The sequence below is a fragment of the Antedon mediterranea genome, chromosome 7 (genome assembly GCF_964355755.1).
Source record: "Antedon mediterranea chromosome 7, ecAntMedi1.1, whole genome shotgun sequence".
Taxonomy (NCBI): Eukaryota; Metazoa; Echinodermata; class Crinoidea; order Comatulida; family Antedonidae; genus Antedon; species Antedon mediterranea.
In genome coordinates this window covers 5,641,700-5,661,536 of record NC_092676.1, presented here as the reverse complement: position 1 = coordinate 5,661,536, position 19,837 = coordinate 5,641,700, and the positions used below count along the sequence as shown (strand labels likewise).

Sequence of the window (19,837 nt, the reverse complement as noted above, 5' to 3'; positions counted from 1 at the left end):
TATTGTACAACGGCATGTTGTATCATGCGAACAAAACTAATCTACATTTACGATTAATGTTAGAAAGAAAAAAACAAAACGAAAAAAAAAAAAACAAAGACAAAAAAAATGTTTTTCAATAAAGTAGTAAAGTCACACAAATTTGTTCAGAATATCTTTATTCAACAAATAAAATCATGGCATGCAAAAGTTTGAAATTTATACAATTTTTACAAATAATCATACATTATTAAAATTATCAACTATACAGGCTTCTCCAGGTACATCCACATTATCAAGGCGTTGCAATCATCCGCTATAATGTTAGTAAAGGAATAATATCATAGAATACATTTGTATACAAAGCATTAACATATCACATGCACAAATATATAGGTATAAGGCAAGGATATATGCAAGCATACCATTAAAACAATGTATATCCTATCTACGCATGATACAACATTACACAAATGTGTTTTGGGGAAAGGGATTTAGATACGATATATCAGCTCAATCCACCTGTAATTTGCATACTAATTAAACATATGTGTTAGTCCTTCTGAAAAACAACGAACCATTTACAATTACCATACGTGTACATGAATGCATGGGCATACATTTACACATACAATTATACACGTATGCTAGTTCCAATGGTTCGGGTTGTTAGGTCTTACTATGTGTCTTCACGTATACCAGTTCTGAGCATCTTGATGCAGAGGATAACGAGGCGTGAACGTCAAGCGACATCAGTACGTCATGAATAATTTTGCATAAATTAATTACCTACGTTAAAGCGGCCAAACTGTAACCATAATCGTACGACCTGGAAAAAATGAAGGGTTTAACTTAATGCAATTTTAACGTACCTTTAGCAAACGGAAGCGCCCGTACCTTTAGTTTTTTAGAAGTATGGATACGGTACTGTATCTTTAGCCACGGCGTAAGGTATATTGTCACCATGAAAAAATAATTAAAAAAATGCTGTTGTTGAATATTCCATTTTAATGTCACATAATAGTTATTCACTTTTACCAAAAATTGGATCGAAAAAAAAATTATTTTCATGACACAAAAAATAGTTAGGTTGACCAAAATTCAATGGGTTTTTGGTTGAATTAATTGTTTATTTTGCCTTTTAATAAGTGAAAACTTTTTACGGAAGTGAAGTTAACTTTATTAAAATTGCAAAATAGCCTATTCAATATTTTTTTATTAATCTTGATTTTCATGTTTTGGGGGGACGATACATTTTTAAGGTCATCGAGCAAGATAAAGCTAAAGACAAATTCAAATCTATACTGTATATTATGACAATAGATATTCACAGTAGGTATAGTTACTCAGGCCATAAGAATTATTTCTGAATGGAAGTAAAAAAGGAACTAATAGTCCAAATAAAACTTAATTTATTAAAGACCTACACTTGGCCCTGCTGTTTGTAGAATGTACACGTATAAAAATGTCTTTAAGCCAATTAAACTTGAATTTGCAACCTGTGTTCAGTGTGTGAGACTGGACATTATTTTGCATTGCACCAACTATGAAACAAAATATTATACCACGTAGGCCTAGACGATTTGACTTGGTAAATTGTTATCAAGATGTTTTAGGGCAAATAAGGAGTATTAAAGGGAACTATATTGCCAAATTTGATAAAAGTATTAATAGTACATACCAACTGAAGCCTCTATCAGCTCACGCCCTCCTCCGCTGCTTACTTACAGAATGAATGACGAATACTTGGAGAGGAGAAGCTGGCTTCACGTGCCAGCTATTGTAATTCAAATTAACCCGCTCTGTTGAACATTCCATTAGTGTGATCAGCCAATAAGTGGCTTGTACAAGACTAAAGAAATGATCATTGATTTTAGAAAAGGTATCAAAACACATGATAAGCTATGTATATTAAACGATGAAGTAGAAGTTGTTAGTAACTTTAAGTATCTAGGCACAGTAATCGATGATAAACTTAATTGGAAGGAAAACACTAAGTTAGTTACCACAATTGTTATAAACGACTGTACTTTTTGAGAAGATTGAAGAAATTTCATGTGTGCAATAAGCTCTTGACTTTATTTTATGAATCTGTTATTTTATCTGTTTTAACTTTTAATGCAATAGTTTGGTTCAACAATTTAAACCAGCAATGCATGAAAAAAGTACAAAGAATAAGTAAATCTGCCAAAAGGATAATAGGAAACGATATTAAGAAATCAGATGAAGTTGTTAACAAATAAACTTAAAGTTATTATGTCAGATGTTAGCCACCCCCTTAACCAGTACATTACGTTAAGCCGGCCTGGGCGTATTACATATCCTCACTGGAACACTGAACGCCTAGGTAGATCCTTTCTCTCATCTGCTATGAGGCATTTTAATGTAATGTGAAAAAGATAAACGCAATAAGTATCTTAGCTGTATTTTTAACTCAATCTGTATTTTTTGTGCCCTCTTTTAACTTTTTATATGACATCTTGTTCTCAGTTTTATGTGATTTTATTCTTTTTTACTGTTTGTCCGACAATGTTTTTAGACAATTTTAATGTGTGTACTTTCAGCCAAAGTTTCAAGCCATTCATGAGTTTGACAATAAAGTTTATTGAATTTGAATTGTATTGTATTCATTGGCTAGGGTTAATTTCAACACTCGATAGTGGGTGTGCTATATGCAGCGTGCTTACAATACTAATTTGTCACCTGTAGTTTTCGACAATGTTTAGTCATAGGGTCGTTGGTCTTAGGTGGTAAACCGCTGTAACCCTGGGTCAAATCGCAAATAAACTGCATTGAGATACATTGATTGTAGGCCTAATTTTTGTAGAAAATACGGATGTTACTAAATTATTCGTTAATATCGTATCTTGGCCTATTTATAATAATTAAACTTAAAAGTTTCTTCTTCGTAGATATTCACTGGGATTTGTATTTGACATTTTGTTTTATTGTTCAAAAGCTTTCTAAAATCTCAATAATTACAATGTACCGTATTGTTTTATAATCATCTTCATAAGTAATACTGGAACTCAGTGGCGTAACGCAGAGGCCTGAGACACCTAGTTTAGGAACCCTAAGTGGCCCGGCCCGGCCCTCCCAGCTCCGGGCCCCTGGGTTTTAGCAAATGAGCGCTCATAGCCGTTACGCCACTCTGCAGCTGGCCTTCAATGCCGACGGAGACTTTGACGATTTTAAAAACGCCCTGAGCCTTTTTCGACATATTTCAATGCCTGTATTTTTCCTCTGGGCACGCACTGCCCAGGGACCCCCATATGCTCCGGTGCTCCTGGGTTTAGCCAATGAACGTTCATAGCCGTTACGCCACTGCTGGAACTATTTAAATCGGATATTATTATTTTATGCCGACTACGTAAGCAATTAAAGGAGAAAGCGAGTTTTTACTAAATGTGCATTACTTTTATTTATACTCTCACACCGTTATACAAAGATAAAAATAGAATAGCTAAATATACGATTAAAATCTATACATTTTCATAGTAAAAAAATGATATCATGTAGTCGCAAATTAAGCACCAACTAACGATTAGCCCAATACTAAATATAACAATTCCCAACGATATGAGCGAAGATCAAAAGTGGTTTTATCCTATGGAAGGCCACAGTGTCAAAAAATACAGTATAATAGGATTAAAATATAACAAGCGCACCTTTTCTAAAGTAGATGTTTTAGTAAAATAATATCGTATAGCGTACCAAGCATACCAGTGGTATGATTTAACTGTTGATAAACTATGGCGTTTCATAGTTAACAAGTAATGAATGTAATAGGTCATAGGTCATACTAAATATATTGATAAATGTAGAATACTGATCATGAAATATTTAAATATATAATGTCCTCGTAACAACGTCATAGGCATAGTACTACTTGTCAACATTAGATAGCCTTCAAAATGTGATGACCTTTGACCCAGGACTTAATTTATTATGCAATACGTCATTTTTCCCAAGCTGTCGTCCAAATAATCGATTTCGTTTTTTTTTTCACGACGACCGTTTGGGTTCAACGACATGACAAAAATTGCCAAACGCACAATAAATTAGCATGAGGTCACAGGTCACAGGTTGACGCAAATCAAAAGCTCCCTATTATTATCAATAATATAAAATTAAATAACAATATTCTGATAGATTACAAACTAAATTCTAGTTTCCATACCATATAAAAAAGAACACACAAAAACATCCTAACACACAATGTCAGATTTTGCTAAATTACAATCGAAACGATAACGAAACAAAATGAGCTCAAACGCAAACACAAACATGTCCACACGGAAGAGCAATTATGTCTTCATAAGTGCGCACACACCTGCTTACACAAATCATTTCTATGTGCAAAAACGTGCTTAAAATTGCACGGCGCATAACATTGCTGACTGGGTATACTCATCTGCTTTTGTGGTAAGAATGGCAAGAAACTCGACTAGGAAAGTACCAAAAATCATACAAGCTTGAATGTTTTCCCAAGCCTTACAAAATTACACATGTCGACGCGTTTGAACGCATTCGCGTCAACATGTGAAATTGTGTGGTTCCACTGACGAATGAGGTTTGTGGCAATGGTAAACACAATCCATTAAAACATGAACATTTAATAAAATCATTATTCACATCAAAGGTATAAAACGAGTGGGGTTTTTTGTGTAAAGATTAAGACAAAGACCTATAATAGGCCAACCAATAATTGAATAAACGTTATCCATCCTTAGGCCTCCTCTTTTCTGGCGTCACAGTAGATACACATCGCGAATACCATGCAAAAGATCTGAAGAAAAAAGAGAAAATAGTCATTGATAAAGATAGGATGAAAAGGTTGGCAGAGAGAAGGATGACGTCAGGAATAAAGTGGGATTGACTATGGTGACGATGATGACGATGACGACGATGATGACGATGACGACGATGATGATGATGATGGTGATGATGATGATTTAGCTACAGTGATTTAGGTTGACCTTGGTCTCCTTAATTTAATTTTTTTGTTATGTATATATTACGAATATATAATAAAATGAAATAATGGTGAGTACCAATGATGCAGAAAAGGAAGATTTATAAGGCAATGAGATGTACACTGAAATCGTTCAATCTATCTTACCTCAAGGAAAGCAAGACCCAAGCCAGTACCACCGACGTATAGAGCGTTTTCCTCTACCCAATCTTTAAACGAGCCAATACATCCAACCATATTCATGTTGTCCTTACTAGGATTATTAATACAGCCTGTAGGATCAGTGACGTCGGGGAAATCTTGGCCGCTTGGAATATCAGTTGGATCTGCAACCTGCAATGGTAAATAAAAGGTCAATAATTAGCGCCCTCTATTGAACGCCATAGAGCCCTCTATCAGAAGTAATCTAATGGCTCACGAATTGAGGAGTAGACTGGGAATACGCTTTAAAAATGATTACTTCAAACAGGTTTAAATCTCTCGATAAAAACGAATTACACTGAATTATTTGAAAAAATTAATCGCTTTGTAGGATGTTATATTACGTCTCTAAGCAGGAAAATATCGAAATGAAATTTATTTTAATATAAAATAAAAATTTGTTATGGAAAAAAAATTACTGATTCTCTAAATATTGTCGTGTTAATGAAACACCAAGCCTACGTTTAGTTTAGTTACCCTTGACTGAACAGGGGAAAAAAGGGACGTACCTTACAACATGATGGAGGATAATAATTCAAGGTGATACCATCATACGTATCACTTTCACCGGCATATGGAGTATTCTGCCAGTCACTATAATTGTTGGTTCCGCAACATTCAAGCTGGAAAAAAAAGAATTCATTTATCAATTTGTAGTATAATTAAAAGTTATTAATTAGTTTATTATTAGGCCTATAGTAACAGTAGATTAAAAGTTTATAATTAATAATAATGCTTAAAAATGCTTAATAAACGTATTGAGAAGGGGAAATAAAAACGAATAAGCAGAAAGAATAAAGAAAACAACATTTTTTAAAAGAAGAAAAACTCGAAAAAAGAAAGAATAAATAAGAAATAAAAGAAAGAAAAAGAAAAGGAAAAAAGAGGCATGGAAAAAGAAAGAATCAAGACGTAGACAATGATCATATATTATGCCTATTAATAGTATAGTAATGCTAGTCTACATTAGCAAACTTTAGTTTCTAAACTCGAGCAAACTCCTAGTTTGTTAACACAAGTTTTCCAAAGTTTCCTAGTGTTTACCAATTGAAAAACTTTGGAAAACTGCAGAGAACCAAAATCCATTTTTCCAAACTCGAGCAAACCCCGAGTTTTCAAACAATACCGTACAATTAATAAAGTTTGCTAGGGTACACAGGTTCTACGCTTAGTAAGAGAATGTATAGTGGACAGTAGGTGTAACAGCAACATTTAAAAAAAGCATTCAATGGAATAGAAATTACCAAAAACTGGATGCCATTCCATGCTAGATTGACGTTGTTATCGTCATCCCACGGAGCTTTGTAATCAGCCATGGTGTCATACAATTCATCGTTGACAAAGTCTTCAACCTCCTCTTTATAGGCGACGGCAATACAGCAAGCGATGAACTGGACCAAGAAGATGAGCAGGACAATGATGAAGTACTGCGGAAGGAGACAAAATGCAATATAGTTTAAAAGTAGCAGCTTACAGATATCCACAAACTAGTTCACTTTCTTGAATGTTGTTGGTCACTGTTTACAGTAACATTAATGTGACGCCTATTTGAAGTCTAACATTTCAAAATGAAGATGTTTATTTGTCCATCTCTCTCTACGTTGTAACGAATAGTTCATTGAACGTTCTTATATGGTACAGTATGCGGTACGAGAGGAGTGGAGTGAGAGCGCATAATAAGACGTCGTCATCACGGCGATGATAATAAACAAGCAGAGCGTGTTCATCTACAAACATAATTAAGTCATCGCATCGTGCATATCCATGAGGTTCATGTATATTCATTTATAGACAGAAAATATAGCGCCTCCTGTATTTTCTGCCTTAACCTGATAGAAAAACAATAATTTCTATAATCATATTGTGGACCATGGTGACCTTCTTACCATTATTAGCATGCACTTGTTCTTCTTGATGGCACCACAGCAGCCGAGGAATGACACAATGATGATGAATACACCAAGAACAATTAGAATATAGGCAGTATTCGCTACGACTGCATTGTCCAAGATGTCTAAGATCTCAAGCTTGTAAGGATCAGTTACTGTCCATATTCCTACAGAAAGTAATACGATTCCAATCACCTGTAAGAGAAAGCGAAATTTAATACAAATCTATACTTTTTATAACGTCACAAATCGGACGGGATCTCTATGAAAGGCTGGCCTGCTACCTGCCTACATACATCCGATACATCAGTAAGCCAATTGTACCACATACTGATTACTTCGCTGTCAGTGTATCGTACGTACGTCAAAAATGGAATGCCGCAGTTACTTAAAATATATAGTAGTACACTTAATATGGTTTTATTTTTTACCAGAAAAGAAATGATCATATTTTTCTCCCCGACAAATATGGCCAATACTCCCCGAGGGGGGGGGCAGCTTTCCCCGACGGGGGGGGGGGGACTGGCCCCCCCTCCGGCCCCCCGCTGGCGCCACCACTGAGCCAATATGTTATCCCATAGTCAATAGAAAGTTGACTATGATCCTTTAGTGTTACTCCACCTACCCCCGCCCCCACCCCTAATCATTAAAACTAATCATCGACGCGTCACTGTGTGTCAATTACATTCAATTTAAGCGTCATTTATAGATACAATTTTGAACAAAAAAGAAAGATAAATTAAACTTACAAAGAAAACTAGATTGAATATGATCAGCAAAACCTTTGCGAACGATGGACAACACATTTTGTTGTTGTTATATATTTCTGAAAAATAAATAAGATAGGCCTACGTTAAATCCAGGCAGTCAAAATTACAATCTGAGAATCATAGGCGTAAAAATGCAGTGCATTATAATAATTAATTATGTAAAAGTCATGTTTGGAGTACCATATGGTACCATTTGTCACAAGAAGCGAAAAGACACATGTACGTTGCTACAAACTCCAAAGATGGTATAAGTATTAATTTTTAAGGATATGGTGCGCTGGATTGAGGTTAATAAAGCGTAGAAACTGTTTCTAAGAATTTGTATCTGAGGGATCCTATGACCCACAGCTGCACAAGCCCGGTCGCGATATTTTCACGGTGCAAACACTTTCCGTCGAGCCGTCTGTACCGTCGCAGCCCGGTCTCCTCTCTTTTGGAACATCCTAAATCCGCCTGGGCGCCCAAGAGTTATTTCATTGAAGACCACTTCGATCCAGGGACCTAAGTTCAATTTCCCAGGGGCGTCATGAACTAATTTTTTAATATAACACTATTATTATTAGCCTATTCTATCTCACTGTTGTTTAAAGTCCTTGGACGAGAAGAATAATTTATTACACTGTCTATTTCTATTCTTTTCTCGGTAACAATAGTTGAATGAAAAATCACTTGAACAGCAATTAGTGAGGTTTGTCCTTTAGAGCGATTCATTAATATACATATAGTCGCCAATTCAATGAGTCCCAATATCGATTTTAAGTTTCTTATTTTTCAATAACAATACAAACAAAAAACAATATCAATTTAAGCTATACAGTATAGCTATGAACGTCTTTAAACAAATCTCTCATGGTTTTTACTAATAAAAAGAAGTGCGCATGCGCATAGATATTTTGATCTATCAACAATCGATGAGAACTGATGAATGAATCAACTTGACTTAATGAGTCCAGATAAGCAGAAGAAACAATAAAAAAAAATCAACATTTATTTTTTTTACAATTTATTTACAAAGTGTGTTTACTAGAAAATTTCGCGATTTGCCAGACTTTTGCCAGAAAACTCATGACGTAAATTTTGCGATGCACCTGTGACGTCACAGCAATTTACGGAGACGGCTGTACGGCGAGCGCGTGTGGCGATATCCTTAATCTCGCGGTGGTTCTGAAATCATATGTACATCCTTAATACGTTATAAAAATATGGTCCTCGGTCTAGTTGTCCTTTAAGTCTATAAATTGACTCAACTACTCTAATAGGGGTAACCTATGCCTGGACTAACAATTAGGCCTAGCCTTACGACAGTGTAGTCTGAAATATTAAACATGTTTTTTTAATCATTCATTACAATCATATTTCATTAACATTTTTAGGACTGTTGTATCTGTTATTTTCCTTTACTGTTAAGTGCTTTCCTATAATTACAAAACTCCTATTTTAACATTTTGGGTATGATTCCAAGAAAACAAAAACTTTGAACTTATGACGTCAGATTTTCAGAATTTCTAGATAACCAGTTTCTTACTATTTGATGAGGACCACATCGATATTAGGCTCTCTTTCTATCGACGTGATTTTTTTTCTTTATACATTGTTACTATTATGTTGTTTCGTTACGCAAGAACGCCTAAAATTAGTGAATTGGGGGAGGAAGTGTAACCCGTGATGCGCGTTGAATCGTGGGCGTGGAATTACGTAGATTACGTGTGGTCACATGACCTTCGTCGTCGTCAATCCAAGGAATTAAGTTCTATACAAATAATGATAATGACTTCTTTACTAGTACAAATTTTGAATTACAATTGAATACAGTAATCTTGAGGTTAATATAAGAGGCAAATCATAATAAATATAATATTAATAACAAATTTATTACCAACATACAACGCCTTATATGGAAAAAACATGATAAATAAGAACAAATTATGACTCATAATAATAATAATAATAATAATAATAATAATAAGATTTTTATAGCGCACATACCACTCCAGAGTGCTCAAGGCGCATTTAAAAATAAAAAAGAAATAAATCATACAAATTCCTGAAAAATAAAATGCAATTTCTTTGGAGGGTCCCCATCCGTTGTCGTTCTGTCGCGGTCCCGGACCCCTACCTAGGTGACCAAACAAAGGAGCAGGATAAAACATTTGCCTTGCCACAGACGACCGGGTGCTCAGAGACAACAACCAAGACAGAGGCACCCCAAAGATAATGCTGGCCAGGAAAAGGTATACAAAACAATTCTAAGTCTAAAAAACTTTAAGAAACCTCATGATTTCCATATGCCTTAATGAATAAATGTGTTTTTAATAATTTTTTAAAAGTATCAACAGTTTTGCAAAATCTTATAGAGCTCGGTAGGGCATTCCACAGACGAGGAGCAGTAACGGAGAATGCTCTGTCACCCCATGAGTGGTGAGACTTAGGCTGATGTAGAAGCAGCGAGTCACTAGAACGCAGATTACGTCCGGGAACATACCGCCTAAGCATGTCAGAAATATACTCAGGAGCCATGCCATTTATAGACTTAAAAACAAAGAGTAATATTTTAAAAACAATGCGGTACCTAACAGGGTATAAAGACAGTTTTCTTCCCATATCGATATATCATAATATTTATTACAAAATTCAACAAAAAAGGCAATATATAAATTATTGTGCATCAATTAATATGCGAATGACCAAGAAAATGTTGATGTGTAATTTTGGGTATGATTATTATTTAATTACTGAATGTAATTTAAAACTTGCATCGATTGTTGCCATGGTAATTAAAAGGCCAAAGTAAATACGCGCGACCGCAGTGCATTATGATGGAACGAGATACGATATGGTTGGTGCAATCTGGGGTTGGTAATATAATTTCAATTCTGAAATTGTGACATTATTGACAACACATGGTCCTTCTCGCAGACGGTCGATCAAAACAAACTCTAATCTCTGCCGTAATTTAATAGCTTAAAGGATATAGCTCCTGGAAAAATAAAGCAAGAACACTACAACAAACAAAATCTTGTAGCACCATTTTTTCAAGACACTCGTTCTATTTTACCGCTGTCGATAAATAAGTGGGGTAGTTGCAAGATTTTGGCGATTTGAATGAATTGCTGGAGCAACCCTTTAAGGCCAATTTACATACAGACGATGCGGTAACGGTATAGTGGATGAGGCTTTTCCCACGTAGAATCTATATCTATCTTGAGCTGAAACCGCCCATCCACTGAGCGTTGTGTGTAAATGGTCATAATGAATAACATAGATTCTATATTTGTATTACCGTTACCGCTCCTCTGTGTAAATTTAATGTTAGGCATATTGTATAGGAATAGGCTAACTGAGTAAATGTCACTAAACAAATACTGTATCAACTGTCAATAGGCCTTCATACTGCGAGCTAGAGTCGTCGAAATAATATTGCTATAATTGTATATTACATATATAATATTAATTACAATAAGTATCCATGTATGATCTATGGAACGCCCTAATTAATTAGGCAACCTCTTTACTATATTAATAATCAAATTGCATTTCGTTAAATAATAATAATAATATCCTGGATTTATATAGCGCCTAATGTTGTGAAACCTCTAAGCGCTGAACATTATTACATCGGTCATTTTTTAATCAAACACGTCACTGGAAACATACTCCCATATTGCAGCAAGTAATCAGCGCAAGGGTGTGTCTTGATCTAACCGGGTACCCATAGACCTGGGTGGAGAGAGACAAACGTAAGTAAAGTATCTTGCCTAAGGATACAAGCAATGCGGATGCAGAGTTGGATTCGAACCACGATCTCCCGATCAGTAGGCTAGTCCAACGTCCAACACTTACACACACACACACACACCCTTACTACGAATGAAATGACACTGATAAATGCTTGGTTATAAGCGCTTATGCATCCTGAAAATTAAATCTGAATCGGAAAAACCTGATTATTTGGGCCCATTAGGACTCTATATTAGTAAAAATTGCAAATAGCGTTCCATACATTTCATTGATTTATTTGACAAATAATAGGTCTTTAAAATGACATCAATGTTATGTAAATCAGAAACATAAGCGATCTGGGCACGTAATAGTCTGTGTGGGTGCAGACGGTAAGAAAAGTAAATTAGTTCCGCAAAGTTCATCACCATAGGTGGTGAAAACAAATATATTTGCATTGGAGCCAAATAGACCTTTCGAAAACACAGCATTATTCGAATTAGCCATTTTTAAAAATCGAGACGACCTGTATGTCTACTTGTGAAACTCACGTCCCAAAAAAAATGACGTCAGCGCCCCACACTATGACGTCAGCGTCCCCACATCCCACAGAAAATAACCCACTAAACAGCAAAACTGTGACGGACCAACATGCATATCATTAATGTCAAAGCACTAACTAATGTAAATCATGAGATCTAAGCATGTCGGGTTTAAACAAAATTTTTATGTTCAACATCTTTAATGTGATTCTCTTATTCAAAACTGTTTAAACCAAGTTCGATGAGAAACTACACAGAAATAATAGGCCCAATAGCTATAACTAGAAATTGATTGAATTATAAGATACAATTTATTTATCCATAGCTTAATTATGTTTCCACAAACAATTACAAATCATATCTGAAATCAGAATCCAAAACACCACCGGGTAACGCCCTATTTTCATTTTGGTATTGCAGCACCGTTGGATTTTTCTTATTGACGTATATAACACTGCATATGAAGTGGATACTTAAATTAAGCATTTATATACCTAACGCAAGGTAATCATTTTGCTTAACTTAATTAAGTTTAGGGCCTACCTTTGATTTGCGAAAAGTTACGTCCAATAGCTCCGGCAACCAGCCCTACAAGTGCGACAGATCTCAGTCGATAAAATGAATCAAAGAAACGAAACTATCAGATTGGCACACTATCAGATAGTGGGCGTGGACCGCAAGTTTACTACTACTATACTACGCAATGCGTGGATCCATTGACCCTTTGGAATATTTAACATTGCAATGGATAAAAGAAAGATTTAAACTCGTTATAAACTATACAACAAAATATAACTGTAGAGTATTGTTTGAGCCGCATAATAGAATTCCTGTATAGTAATTGATACAAAATTGTCAAGGTTAGCAAACCATATCTAAACCCCATGGAATATTTTTGCCTGATAAACAATACATTGATATCAACTCGAAAGGTTTGGAAGACCAGGGTTGTTTTTCTTGTTAATCTATACCAGCTTAACTACCAACCACAATTCCATTCATATTGTAATTCTAATTTATATGTTTGTTCATCAGTCAATTCACTTAAATATAATATTTTTTTTTTATCAATAACGTTAACATGCCAATTATATACTATGCAAATAATAATAATATAATATAGTATGCAAATAATGTATTATGCAAATAACGCATTATGCAAATAATGTATTATGCAAATAACGCATTATGCAAATAATGTTTTAATACAAATAATGTGCACTAGGCAAAAACTTAGTTATCTAAGTTATCTTCCTGAAAATGTTTTGTAAATATGTACATACAAACAGACCATTGATTTTTAATAAAATTTATAGACTGACGACATCACAAAGGGTTATTTAAATCTCGAGTTTTCTGTATCTTGTAATAGACCGACATATTGAATAGCACGCCCTCTGTCGTCCTTTGCATTCGAATCAAAGATCTTATAGTATATAAGATCTTTGATTCGACTTAACTAAAATATATACGTTTATTTGTAATCAAATCATAAATACATGGGAAACATCTATAACTGTAAACTAAATAATTGAAAGGACTGGAAAATTGAAAAGCGAGTCTTCAATAGCACAAATAACAACACAAGCCTAAAAAACCGGCAAATTAAAAAACACTCGCCAGGGCGGCGAACATAATGTACTTTTATTGTTTCGCGTTTCCTATAATACGTAGGCCTACGGCGCATTATCTGGTGTAACCGTTATAATTTGTAGGTGGCCTCCACGAGTGGGTAAAAATCCATAAACAAACTACTAAACTGTTTAATGGTTAGGCTTACAATTATTCATTTGAAGGCGTAACATGATTAATTTTGATTTGATCATAACAAGTTACGAGGTCTGATCTTTACCGAGGATGAATTAAGAGAGTGCTCTGAATCTGAACATACACAATACCGATGTATACAAAGAGACAACGCATTGTATTTCATATGTACAATTATCTATTCAAAATACTTTTAAATGGCATTGACATTAGTATTGGTGGACAATAGGTGTTGTTCGAGGACTTAGCAGGCATTGTATCTATGGTGTAGTAGGCGAATGTAGAAGTAGTCAACAAGTCTGTTCCTTCCGGAGATGAGAGCCCGGATAGTCCGGTGAAAATAGACCACTAGATTGATAAAATTGACCTACTAACATGGCTTAGTTGGTCTACTGGCCTAGAAACCTATTTCCATATGGTACCTATAGCGGCTCGAGTTTCTTATGTGTGTATTATACATATTTTACCATGTTGATGAGTCTATAATAAAAGCTTTATTTGTTGGAGGAAAAATTTTGAAATCGGTCCAAATCAATCGGTAGTAAAAGCTAAGTGTCCCTGCCTATAAACACCGCATTAAAAAATGTAGGGCTTATCAAATATCGTAATTATTAATGAGGCTATGATATTCAGTATAATACATTGCGGTTGGTTTTACAAATTTAAAGGGACAGTTGCTCTCAAAAGTATTACTTTTAGAAGTATTTTATCTAAACGTTTATAGTCATTGGATTATAACATTGAGTATACGTATCAACTCAATACCGTGTCTATTCGTGATGTATTTGACGAAAGTAGTACAGTATTCGCAATTGAAAATATGAAGCGTGGTTCCCACTACTAGCGACGCAATGCAAGGACGTAACGCAACGCAAGTGAATTGACCAATCACAAGCGATGGCTTATTCGCTTGTGATTGCTAACTGTCTATAACTTCGCTTGTCATTGGTTAAAACGCTTGCGTTGCGTTTACGTCCTTGCGTTACGTTATAGTGGGAACCAAGCTTAAGAGACGAATAAAGCATATAAAACTGTTTACCGGTTTGTAATTGATATAAAAGCAAGACCAGATAAAGGCTTGGCTTAGAAATTACAATCTATAAACGGATACTTTAGTTATCATGAGTATTAAAGCGTGGTTCCCACTAGCGACGCAACACAAGGACGTAACGCAACGCAGGTGAATTGACCAATCACAAGCGATGGCTAATTATGTCTGTCTATAACTTCGCTTGTCATTGGTTAAAACGCTTGCGTTGCGTTTACGTCCTTGCGTTACGTTCTAGTGGGAACCAAGCTTAAATTATTATTGATTGCAGCTAGCGAAGAACAGTTTAGCATTTTATTATTCAAAATGTGTTCGTAAAATATTTTATTGTATTATTAGGCATAACATTTTATTATTAGGCATAACATTGTGGAAGTGCGTCGGTATACAATACCGGTACCTTAAGCTTGGTTCCCACTAGAACGTAACGCAAGGACGTAAACGGAACGTAAGCGCGTTGACCAATGACAAGCGAAGTTATAGACAGTTAGCTATCACAAGCGAATAAGCCATCGCTTGTGATTGGTCAATTCACTTGCGTTGCGTTACGTCCTTGCGTTGCGTCGCTAGTAGGAACCACGCTTTAGTGAAATTGAAACAAGCAACGTCATGACGTAATAATTACTTAATCCCGATTTTACAGATAGATTATACAATACTAATTTCCAATAATCATATAAATGACGTTTTGCCTAATGATGACTAGGCCTAAAGGCCCTAATGTTAAAATATTTAATTATGATTGTGTGTCTACATGTGCTAGGGCTATGTATATTTATATAGTTTCGTACATGAAAATGTCCATAGATTTCAACTTTTACAACAGATAAGTTTAGTACAATGGTTTATGACAAAATATGTACATGAATGTTTATTCGAGCATGAAGTTTAGTAAGTAAGTAAGTAAGTAATATTTATTGCTTTCCAAATACAGTACAAATAAATAAAACAGTATAATGTAAATGAAATAAAAAGAGAAACATTAAATATAAAAATACAAGACTAGACAAGAAAATAAGCATGGAAAGCAGGGGATGGCCCTTTAAGCCCAGAGGCTTGTTTCCAAAGGGGTCCCCAACTCCAAGATTCGAGATGTTGTTGAATTAAAACATTACTGTAGGCCTATTACACTCGTATACTGTCAATTTTGGAAATCGCTAAAGCGTGGTTCCCACTAGGACGCAACGCAACGACGCAAAGTGCTGTATTGCGTAATCACAAGTGGGACGACACCGACGACACATAAACATCGCAAGTTTGATTTCACGCAGGCGGGGGGAAAACACAATTATTAAAAGGGCATTTTCTTACGTTGCGCAGATTGCGTTACGTTGCGTCGCTAGTGGGAACCAAGCTTTATTAGCCATACGCGGAAAGCAGAACTACTGCTACACTGGAACAACGGCTGGCTATTTTTTAGTGTACAATATACGGCTTCAAAGACCACACCCACCACCACTCAACACAAATGGCTGAGCTGTAAGGTTGAGCTACCTGTAATAGGGTTTAATGTAGAATCGTAGACCTTATAATAGAAGCATATCTGTTTTATGAGGTCAACTACTAACAAATGAATAAACCTTATTATAGCCAATGGCAAAATAATAGTTAACTATCAAACTTGTAAATAGAGATTCCAAAATCAACGGATACGCACGTCCGTGGAAAACCTTGAAAATATATAAAAATTATAATATTCATCATGAAATTCAAATTATTGGAAATATGGCTTTGTTACCAAGGAGATATTTTAAAATTCATAATTGGTGTTTTGATGTTATGGGAAAGCAATAACTGTCAATTATCTACCACGGACATAAGTTGACGCGAACGTGTATAACATCATTTGAACGCGCGTGCGTCAAGAGTCTCCCACTAAAACGCAACACATCGACGTATTGACGCAAAGTGCTGTAGGCCTATTGCGTAATCACAAGTGGGAACCGACGACGGAATAGTGCTGCAAATTTGATTTCAAGCAGACGGGGAGCAAACACAATTATTAGAAGGGTGTTTTCTTACGTTGCGTAGATTGCGTTACGTTGCGTCACTAGTGGGAACCAAGCTTTAGGCTACATAACGTCACAGAAAATGTTCATTTTTATAAATTATTTAGGTCATAATATCTATATATAGTTCCTCGTAATTGTTGCTGGCGCGTGTATAACTCGAATTGTGATTGCCCCAGTGAACTAGAGCCTAATCACAACAAACTGAAGCTACTGTATGTGTAAACCATTATACCGTTCTGCCACACCTAGTAGTTCAATAACTGACAGTAGTACCCGACACCAAAAGCGGAATTGCAGTTCGTAAACTGTTGTTATATACAGTAGACATGGCTACCAGCCAAACGGTATAAATGTTACACAGGCCATTAACTGTGTTATAAATATAAGAAATAGTTATCGTGGTATTCATAAATATTTTAACAGAAATGTAATCGTTTTGCTAGAATCAATTTTACGCGAAAACCCTAAACATGTTACGGCGCAGGAAAACGCCGGCCTTGGATCGACCTTGATATCCTGTTTAATTTTTCTGTGTTTTTTTTTTCAGTTTTTCTGATCAAAAACTCCATTGATTTCATGAATAAATGAGGAAGTGCCTAGTTTGAGGCGGGTAACTAATTAAGGCAATGAATGATCAACTTTAGGATTTTTATTTTTCCTTATACATGAAAAAGAATAAGCTATTATATCAGCTGCTTTTTAACTTAATTTAATAATATATGAAATAAAAGAATACAGAAGCTCGGAATTATGAGCGGCCAGTGGGAGTTAATTTTGCTCCCTCTGCGAAAACAAGTAGGCCTACCTTTTACTAGGCCGATATTTGCAGTTAATTCACAAAATATCTTCGCACACTTATGATGCAAACATAATATATAATATAAAAACGTTATTCCATAACTATTTTAGGCCTACAAAATGTTTACATACCTTTTTCTACTGCAGATGATGTTACAATCGTAGTCTCTGTCGCGGCGTTCCCTAACTGACGCTTAGTACCAGCTAAGTATGTGACGTCAAACAGAGCTATATCCAAACAATCTATACAACTCCAAGGTCTGTTGTTGTGAGATTCTAAACTTATATTGTCTTGTCCACACCCGATTGTTATGGAACAAAATGCTTTATAAATTAGTATGTGTGAACAATTGTGACTTTAATTCTATTAAAAAAAAATAACGACCTGTTCTGTACTTGACTTGATTGTGTCACAACCTAGGTAATTGTTCAAAATGCTAAATTATTCACTTGTTCAATTTCGAGGGCGTGTTTTAAATATCATCGTCAAAGGGCCCGTTCGGACGGGAGTTATCTGTGCGTCCTTCATATGGAGATAGAATTTAATTATTAGGCCTATCATCCAGTGGCTTAACGGATATGAGCGCCCACTGGCTACCCAGCTTATGTGGGGGGGGGGGGGGGGTGCTGAACAGTGTCCAGTGGAAAAACAGGCATTTTAATAAAATATGTCGAAAATGATAAAAACGTCCGAGGCATCCAGCGTTGGAGGGTTACGTCACTGAATTTATCGTATTTTTTAAACGACGGTTCCTTGCCCTGGCCTTTCATAGAAATTTCAATAGTAATAATTCATTGTACTAAAGGACACACGAAAAATCTACATTTTCAAGTCTGACTAGACACTTGATGCAAAGTAGACAAAATTCGATCCGACAAAACTGGTGTGGAGCAAACGTCGATGCAAACATTCCATGCAGAGCAAAGTTGAATACGACTCCCTCCTGTATATGCAAATTCGACGAAATTTGTTTTCTTGTTTACGTTCACTAGCAATATTCGTCGATTCAGCGTGTCACACGTGCGACACCGAATTTAGGAACATTTAAATTGTCGTATTCGATTCAGAACTTTCGTTGTCAACAGTACTTTTTTTATTCGAATTGTAAATTGTAAACAAATTGTGCTCAACAGAAAATAATAATAACAATAATATCCGGGATTTATATAGCGCATAATGTTGTGAAACCTCTTCAAGCGCTGAACATTATTACCCCTTTATTTTTTTGGGATCAAACACGTTGGAAACATACTAGATCAGCGCAAGGGATCTTTAAGAACAATCTCAACGCTCAAAATACTCAATTAAATAAGTAGGCTCTCAATGGAAAAAACTATTCTCAACGATAAAACTCGCAATCGAATACAACAAATTTCGCATATAACGAAACAAACGCTGTTTTATGTAACCTAACCTTAAACATAACGACGGTGTAAACATTAGCAAAAGTCATAAAGCTTTTAAATCGACATTACTGTAAAAGTTTGATGATTTATATTTACAACATGTCAGGAGTCTACTCTTTTCTGTTAACCTTTTCACACTAAAACAAAGTTGCAGGCGCTAAAATTTGGAATAACCTACCAACTGAAATTAAATATTCCCCAACAATTGCTTCATTCAATTCAAAGCTAGATATCGATCTCATTTTTTTTTCTTCAAAAAACTTAACTTTTTTTTTCCTGATTATTTTTGTATTTAGGACAGGCCAACAATTTAAAACCGTTTTCTTTTACCTGATTGTGTAATCCTGTATGTTAATACATACATAAATTTGGAGTGTTTATTTTTAGAATATGGTAGGATAGGCAGCAGTGTAAGGTACGGTAACGTCCGATTTGGCAAAACTATGCTCAACAAATATAATTAAAAGATAATTTTTCACATTGCTGCTCTAGCCAGCTACGTCCCACGAGGACTACTCATTCATAAGCTAAAGCAAGCAGCAGTTATTGCATCTAAGGCCGACAGTTTAGCGACTTTGTAAACTCGACTATAATTTATAGATCCCAGGTGCTGGACCAAAAAAACGTCTGGGAAAAAGAGAATCTCACGGTTGAACGATTTTGGATTCTCGCCCTTTGATTGGTTGACGCAAATCAACAGACTGGGAAGAATTTACTCGCTTGTACAGGAGT

The 19,837-nt window shown here is 35.4% G+C and overlaps 1 protein-coding gene across 2 annotated transcripts; it reads right to left on the bottom strand.

Annotated features, from left to right (window-relative positions):
• Positions 1–4,465: 4,465 nt before the first annotated feature.
• Positions 4,466–18,101, bottom strand: LOC140054612 (tetraspanin-1-like). Of its 2 annotated transcripts, none has more exons than XM_072099668.1 (7): positions 17,831–18,101; positions 7,794–7,870; positions 7,042–7,239; positions 6,400–6,582; positions 5,665–5,778; positions 5,102–5,287; positions 4,466–4,768 (listed from the first exon to the last, which is right to left on the bottom strand). In XM_072099668.1, exons 2-7 carry the CDS (start codon positions 7,848–7,850, stop codon positions 4,709–4,711), a joined length of 798 nt encoding a protein of 265 aa, XP_071955769.1. In that variant the 5' UTR covers positions 7,851–7,870; positions 17,831–18,101; the 3' UTR covers positions 4,466–4,708. The 2 variants fall into 2 exon arrangements, with proteins under 2 accessions (XP_071955769.1, XP_071955768.1); XM_072099667.1 differs by lacking the exon at positions 17,831–18,101 and adding an exon at positions 12,617–12,729.
• Positions 18,102–19,837: the final 1,736 nt, after the last annotated feature.

Coding starts and splice junctions, on each gene's coding strand:
- LOC140054612 (XM_072099668.1), bottom strand. CDS start 7,850: ATGTGTTGTCCATCGTTCGCAAAGGTTTTGCTGATCATATTCAATCTA. Junction 7,240..7,793: donor TATTCAATCTAGTTTTCTTT/GTAAGTTTAATT, acceptor TTTCTCTTACAG/GTGATTGGAATCGTATTACT. Junction 5,779..6,399: donor GGAATGGCATCCAGTTTTTG/GTAATTTCTATT, acceptor TTTTTTTTCCAG/CTTGAATGTTGCGGAACCAA.